This window comes from Mastomys coucha, unplaced genomic scaffold (assembly GCF_008632895.1).
Source record: "Mastomys coucha isolate ucsf_1 unplaced genomic scaffold, UCSF_Mcou_1 pScaffold5, whole genome shotgun sequence".
Taxonomy (NCBI): Eukaryota; Metazoa; Chordata; class Mammalia; order Rodentia; family Muridae; genus Mastomys; species Mastomys coucha.
The window spans coordinates 50,360,544-50,367,898 of record NW_022196911.1 but is presented as its reverse complement, the minus strand read 5'-3'; the positions used below and the strand labels follow the sequence as shown (position 1 = coordinate 50,367,898).

Genomic DNA, 7,355 nt, shown 5'->3' with positions numbered 1-7,355 from the left:
TTTTTGAGACAGGGTTTCTCTGTGTAGCCCTGGCTGTCCTGGAACTCACTCTGTCGAGGCCAGGCTGGCCTCGAAATCTGCCTGCCTCTGCCTCCCAAGTGTTGGGATTAAAAGTGTGCGCCACCACTGCCTGGCTCTTCCCATTCTTAATAATGGCTAATCTTGTTAAAACTTACCTCATATTGATCTGTGCTAGATCCCTTAACTTCATTTTCCCCTTTAATTTACACAACACTGCTATGAGATAGAGTCACCCACACTTTTATTTTTTAAAGATAGGATCTTGTGTTGCCTAGCCTGGCCTCAAACTTGATATGCAAATAAGGATGACCTTGAACTTCTGATCCCCCTTCCTCTAGCTCCTGCTCCCTGGGATTATAGGCATGCACCACTGTACAGAAGTGTTAGTATGAAATCCAGAGTTTCATGCATGTTATGCAAGCACTCTATTGATTTAACAATATCTTCAGCCCTAAATAATACACAAACATATATATCATATTATTTTAAATTATATGTGTATGGAGGTGTCAATGTGTGGATTTGTGTAAGTGAGTGTGGATACCTGCAGAGGCCAAAAGAAGGTATCAGATTCCCTGGAACTGGAATCAGATGTAATTGTGAACTGTCTGATGTGGGCACTGGGAGCCAAACTCTGATCCTCTGGAAGAGCAGTGTGCGCTCTTAACCACGGAGGCATCTTCACCAGCACCACCTAGATGCTATTTCTATCCCTATATTAAGGAATCCAAGTTCACAGAGGTCAGGGACTTGCTGGAGGGTTAACCACTTAGCAAATGGAGACCGGGGGCTGAGATCCAGGTAGCCTGGTGCCAGATCTGGGATCCTGATGGCAGTACTCGTCTGTAGTCTCTGTGTGAACAGATGAAGTTCATTCCGGCCCAGCTCAGCACCAGTGGAGGGTGGGGGGACGTGTCTTACATGGAGAAACTACTAAGCTTGGGTCCTTCGCTAAGAGGTGGAACTATTTTACCTTCTCAAGGTGGCCACAAAGGTTTCTGGGGGTGGGTAGGAGGAACCAATTGAAACTAGGTTATATCCACAGGATGCCGCTGAGAGAATATTTCCAGCTGTCTGTATTCTGATGCGGCTTAAGTCAGACGGAGCCTCTGCCCGCAGCAATGGGTGGGAAGCAGGTGTAACTGTGCTTTTTACTCTGCATCCTCCCTTGTGCTGTTGAGGAAGGAGGGTCTGGATCTGGGGGAATGGGAGGAAGAATAAAAGAGGGTGACAAGAGTAAAATTGATCATATACGTTATATTCATGTGTGAAAATGTTTTAAACTAGTTATTAAGTACAACTAATATATGCTTTCAAAAGAGAAAGAACCATGGTGATAGGAGCTGTCTCCTCTCTGACTTGAACCCTTTCCCTCTTCTTATTCAGGAGCTTTTCACCATGATGCTTGTCGTGCTGGGTCTAGCCATCGTATTGCTCCACCGTGCAGCCTGTGAGAAGTCCCTAGAAGAAACCATCACCCCCTTGGCTTGGCGCTTCACACATTCCCTGTACAATGCAACCATTTATGAAAACTCTGCTCCCAAGACCTATGTGGAGAGCCCAGTGAAGATGGGCATGTATCTGGCAGAGCCCCATTGGGTGGTGAAGTACCGGATCATCTCTGGAGACACAGCTGGAGTATTTAAGACTGAGGAGCACGTGGTGGGCAACTTCTGCTTTCTGAGAATAAGGACCAAGAGCAGTAACACGGCACTTCTCAACAGGGAGGTGCGAGACAGCTACACGCTCATCGTGCAAGCCTCAGACAAGAGTTTGGAGTTTGAAGCACTGACCCAAGTGGTGGTCCACATCCTGGACCAGAATGACCTGAAGCCCCTCTTTTCCCCACCTTCTTACAGATTCACCATCTCTGAGGACAGGCCCCTCAAGAGCCCCATCTGCAAAGTTACTGCCACAGATGCTGATCTGGGCCAGAATGCTGAGTTCTACTACGCTTTTAATGCCAGGTCAGAGGTGTTTGCCATCCATCCCACCAGTGGGGTGGTTACTGTGGCTGGAAAGCTGAATGTCACATGGCGAGGGAAGTATGAGCTCCAGGTGCTGGCTGTGGACCGCATGAGAAAAATCTCAGAGGGCAATGGCTTTGGAAACTTGGCTTCGTTGGTAATTCATGTGGAGCCTGTGCATAGGAAGCCCCCAGCTATCACCTTAGTGGTCCTGAATCCACCAGAGGGTGATGAAGGTGACATCTATGCCATTGTCACAGTGGATACAAATGGCTCAGGAGCTGAAGTAGATTCCCTGGAGGTGGTTGGTGGTGACCCTGGAAAGTACTTCAAAGTCCTCAAGTCCTATGCCCAAGGCAATGAGTTCAATTTGGTGGCAGTCAGGGAAATTAACTGGGCAGAACACCTTCAAGGCTTCAACATCAGCCTCCAGACCCACAGTAGGAGCAGATTTCCACCCCACTCCATCATCAGGGCTTTCCATCTCCCACCATACAAGCTGACCAACCTCAGATTCGAGAAAGCTGTTTACAGAGTAAAGCTCATTGAATTCTCTCCTCCTGGAAGCCGAGTGGCATTGGTAAAGGTCACCACGGCCCTTCCCACTTTGCGCTATGCTCTAAAGCCATCCCCTGGGAACACCGTGTTCAAACTGAATGCTCGCACAGGCCTGATCACCACCATGAAACCTGTGGACTTCCATGAGCGAAACCAGTACCAGCTCCATGTCAAAACTTCCCTGGGTCAGGCCACCACCACAGTGATCATTGATATCGTGGATTGTAACAACCATGCCCCAGTATTTAACAGGTCTTCCTACGAAGGTACCTTGGATGAGAACATCCCACCTGGCACCAGTGTTTTGACGGTGACAGCCACAGACCAGGACCATGGAGACAATGGACACATCACCTATTCCATTGCTGGCCCCAAAGCTGTGCCATTCTCTATTGACCCTTACCTGGGGGTCATCTCCACCACCAAACCCATGGACTATGAACTCATGAAGAGAATTTATACCTTTCGGGTCCGAGCGTCAGACTGGGGGTCCCCTTTTCGCCAGGAGAAGGAGGTGTCCGTCTCTCTGAGGCTCAAGAATTTGAATGACAATCAGCCTATGTTTGAGGAAGTCAATTGTACTGTGTCCCTCCGTCAAGACGCGCCGGTCGGGAAATCGATAATGGCTGTGTCTGCAATAGACATGGATGAACTTCAGAACCTAAAATATGAAATCGTGTCTGGCAATGAACAAGACTATTTCCATCTCAACCATTTCTCGGGAGTGATAACTCTCAAACGCTCTTTTATGAATCTCACTGCTGTTCGGCCCACTGTCTATTCTCTGGAGATTACAGCCTCTGATGGCAAGAACTATGCCTCCCCCACAACTCTGAAAGTCACTGTGGTGAAGGACCCTCACTCTGAGGCCCCTTTACGGTGTGATAAAACAGGAGTGCTGACCCACATCACAAAGACCATCCTCCAGTCTGCCGGGCTTCAGGGCCAAGAGTTGGGTGAAGAGGAATTCACCTCCCTTGGCAATTATCAGATCAATCATCATGCTCCCCAGTTTGAGGACCACTTCCCCCAGTCCATTGACATTCTGGAGCAGGTTCCCATCAACACCCCCTTGGCCCACCTGGCAGCCACTGATCCAGATACTGGCTTTCATGGCAGACTGGTCTATGTGATTGCAGATGGCAATGAGGAAGGTTGTTTTGACATTGAGCTGGAGACAGGGCTGCTCACGGTGGCAGCAGCCTTGGACTATGAGACCACCAGCTTCTATGTCCTCAATGTGACCGTGTATGACCTGGGTACTCCTCCGAAGTCCTCCTGGAAGTTGTTGACAGTGACTGTGAAAGACTGGAATGATAACCCACCCAGGTTTCCTCCAGGTGGATACCAACTCACCATTTCTGAGGATACAGAAGTTGGAACCACGATCGCAGAGCTGAAGACAAGGGACGCCGATTCAGAGGACAATGGGAGGGTTCGCTACACCCTACTAACCCCTACAGAGAAGTTCTCTCTCCACCCGCTCACTGGGGAGTTGGTTGTCACAGGACACCTTGACAGGGAATCGCAGCCTCAGTACATACTCAAGGCAGAGGCCAGGGACCAGCCCATGAAGGGCCACCAGCTCTTCTCTGTCACTGACTTGATAGTCACATTGGAGGATATCAATGACAACCCTCCCCAGTGTATCAAAGAGCACAGTAGCCTGAAGGTGCCAGAAGACATGCCCATTGGGACAGTCTTGACATTCCTAGATGCCTCTGACCCTGACCTGGGCCCTGCAGGTGAAGTGAAATATATCCTGGTGGATGATGTCCACGGAACCTTCCGGATAGACCCCATGACTGGAGCTCTGAGTCTGGAAAAAGAGTTAGACTTTGAAAGGCGAGCTGGTTACAATCTGAGCTTTTGGGCCAGTGACAATGGGAGGCCTCTTGCCCGAAGGACCCTGTGCCACGTAGAAGTGTTAGTCATGGATGTAAATGAGAATCTCCACTCTCCCCACTTTTCATCCTTTGTATACCAGGGCCAGGTGCAGGAGAACAGCCCGGCAGGGACCCAGGTGATGGTAGTCACAGCTCAGGATGACGACAGTGGCTTAGATGGAGAGCTCCAGTACTTCCTACGGGCTGGCACTGGCCTGGAAGCCTTCAGCATCAACCAAGACACAGGTACTGTGGTGAGGTACATGGAGAGCCAGGGCCTGGAGAACATGGGGATGAAAGGAGCCTTCTGATCATTGTGTTTTAAATTTGTCTTTATGAGGACTTTTATGGCAGATTTTTGTACACTCACACATACATGCATGTGTAAAATGCATACTATATGTGTGCATAATAAGCATATATATCCCATTTATGAAAGTGATACATGATAGCTATACACTTTTTCATTGTTTTAAAATCTTTTTTAAAAGATTTATTTATTTTATGTATGTGAATACACTGTAGCTGCCTTCAAACACACCAGAAGAGGGCATTGGATCCCATTACAGATGGTTGTGAGCCACCATGTGGTTTCTGGGAATTGAACTCAGAACCTCTGGAAGAGCAGCCAGTGCTCTTAACTGGAGAGCCCTTTCTCCAGCCTCCCCTTTTTATCTTTGAGACTACAATTTAATTACATTTCTCCTTTCCTCTTCTCCCTCCAAACTCTCCCATATACATCTCTTTGCTTTCCTTAAAACTGTGGCCTCCTTTTGTTTCTTTACTAATTGTTATTGTGTGCATATACATCTATGTACATACATGTATATTTTTAAATATAACCTATCTGCCTATATAATGCTACCTATCTATATGCGTATGTTTTCAGGGCTGACCACTTGGTACTGGACAACAAGTTGGTCTGCTTTTCCCCAGGGAAGGCAGACCACTCCCAGGCCCCCTTAGTTGCCTATAGTTCTGTGTGAAGGATTCTTGTGGCCTTCTCTCCATCCGGTTTAGCATCTGTGTTCACTGGTGTCCTTGTCCAGCTTACGTTTGGGCGGACACTTTGGTGAGACTCTGTGGGTGTAGTTTCTGATATTACTAGGAAACGTGATCTCAGAGCAAACTCCCCGACTTTCTGACTCTCACAGTCTTTCCACCCCATCTTCTACAAAATTCCATGAGCCTCAGGTGCAGGAGTGTTTTGTAGATGCATCTGCGGTGACTGGGCTCCACAACTCTGGATTTTGATTGGTTGTGGTTTTCTGTAATGGTCTCCATCTGTTGCAAAGAGACGCTTCTTTGATGAGGGAAGAAGACATATCTGTGGGAAAAAGGACAAATGCATAGATTGTTGTCGGGGATTATGCTGGTTTAGCAAATGAGTGGTTGTAGATTCTTCTCCAGTATCTATGATTTCATCATCAGCACTGAGTAGTCAGCGAGGTTTCCAGTATCAATCATGGCCTCCCTCTTGCTGAGCAGGTCTTAAGTCCAATTAGAGAGCTTTTAGCTACCACCAACGTATACTTGCCACCGCTAGGGTTATTGTGCCATGGTGTTTGTTGATGTGGGTTATAGGCATCATAGATGGGTTGGAAGGACTGTTGGTGGCCTCTCTCCTTTGGATGCCTGCATGGTACTTTCTGGTGCCATGAAAGCTGGTCCTCAGGGAGAAGGCTTTCAGGTCAGTTCCAGCTCAGGACTCTCTGGGCCATGTTTTGGAAGAACATGGTGTTTTCAGTCAGAAGGACTTACCTTTCATCTCTGGCACTTTCCAACAGCAATGGGCTCTGTGTTTTGAGAGTCTCTTCAATAGTCTGGCCAGCAATTCCAAAGAAGGCTCTTCTCATGTCTGGTGTTGGGGTTTTTGTTTAGTTGGTTTTTGGCTCTTGGAGGAAGGTCTGGTCAGTTCAGATGACAAAGGTTCATTAAAACTACACATGAATATTTATACGCTGAATTATATGTATTATAAGTGTTTGGGGTTTTGTTTGTTTTTTTGGTAAACAGTTAATAGTTTGATTTCTTATAGCTTTTTTTAAGTTTTATTGCATTATAATGAGAAAAGTTACATGATTTCAATTTATCTGAATTTGTTAACATTTAAAAACATATTTTAGGTAAATAGAATTAAATCACATTCTTCTTTTCCTTTTGTACCCCAACTCCTCCTAGAGACCCCCCTTCAATACCTACAAAATCTTTTTTGTCATATTCTTTAAAATTTATAAAATATTATAACAATAAAAATGTGTATTGTAAAAGTTGTTTGATATAAAACAACAATCAATTTAACAGTCTTATGTAGATGCATGTCTACGGCAATACTGAAAATACATATGTTTTTCTCTATATAAATTTTAAATAACTCCAAACATATTAACTGTATATTTCAAAATAACACATCACTACTAATATTTTCTTAAATGAACAAAATATATAAAGTGGTTTTGTTTGTTTGTTTTATATTTAGTAGAGCTTAAAATCTTGGCTCTTACTGTGGTAACTTGATACAAGAGTTACAAACGTCAAGCAAAGCAGTCAGTCTCACTCTTTGCTGTTCTCTTACAAACCCCCTCCCAATTTAATTGTCTACATTTCTTTTGGGTATATAAGTACTTTTAAAATATGTAAGCTGTTCTGAAAACCATAGTATAGTGTAAAAACATGAAATAAACAATACTACTAATAGAGAGGCTGAAATAGGAGAAGCATGATCTCAAGATCATTATGTTGTACACAGCAAGACACTGTCACAAACAAACAGACTGAAAGTGTATATAGATTGTATAATATTGGACCTATTTCTCCAATTACCAAATGAGAGGGACCATTGGATTACAGTCAATAAATTTCTAATTCCTCCTATTTTTGGATTTCAATCGATTAGGATATGTTGGTAATATTAATTTTCATA

The 7,355-nt window shown here is 45.1% G+C and overlaps 1 protein-coding gene across 2 annotated transcripts in view; it reads left to right on the top strand.

Moving 5' to 3' along the window:
- The window catches only part of Fat2 (FAT atypical cadherin 2), an 89,948-nt gene that overhangs the window by 24,444 nt on the left and 58,149 nt on the right, over positions 1 to 7,355 (top strand). For both annotated transcript variants that reach the window (XM_031351603.1, XM_031351604.1), the window contains one exon: positions 1,408 to 4,678. In XM_031351603.1, the coding sequence (XP_031207463.1) occupies positions 1,420 to 4,678 (3,259 nt within the window). In that variant the 5' untranslated portion in view covers positions 1,408 to 1,419. The remainder of the gene's footprint in view (positions 1 to 1,407; positions 4,679 to 7,355) is intronic.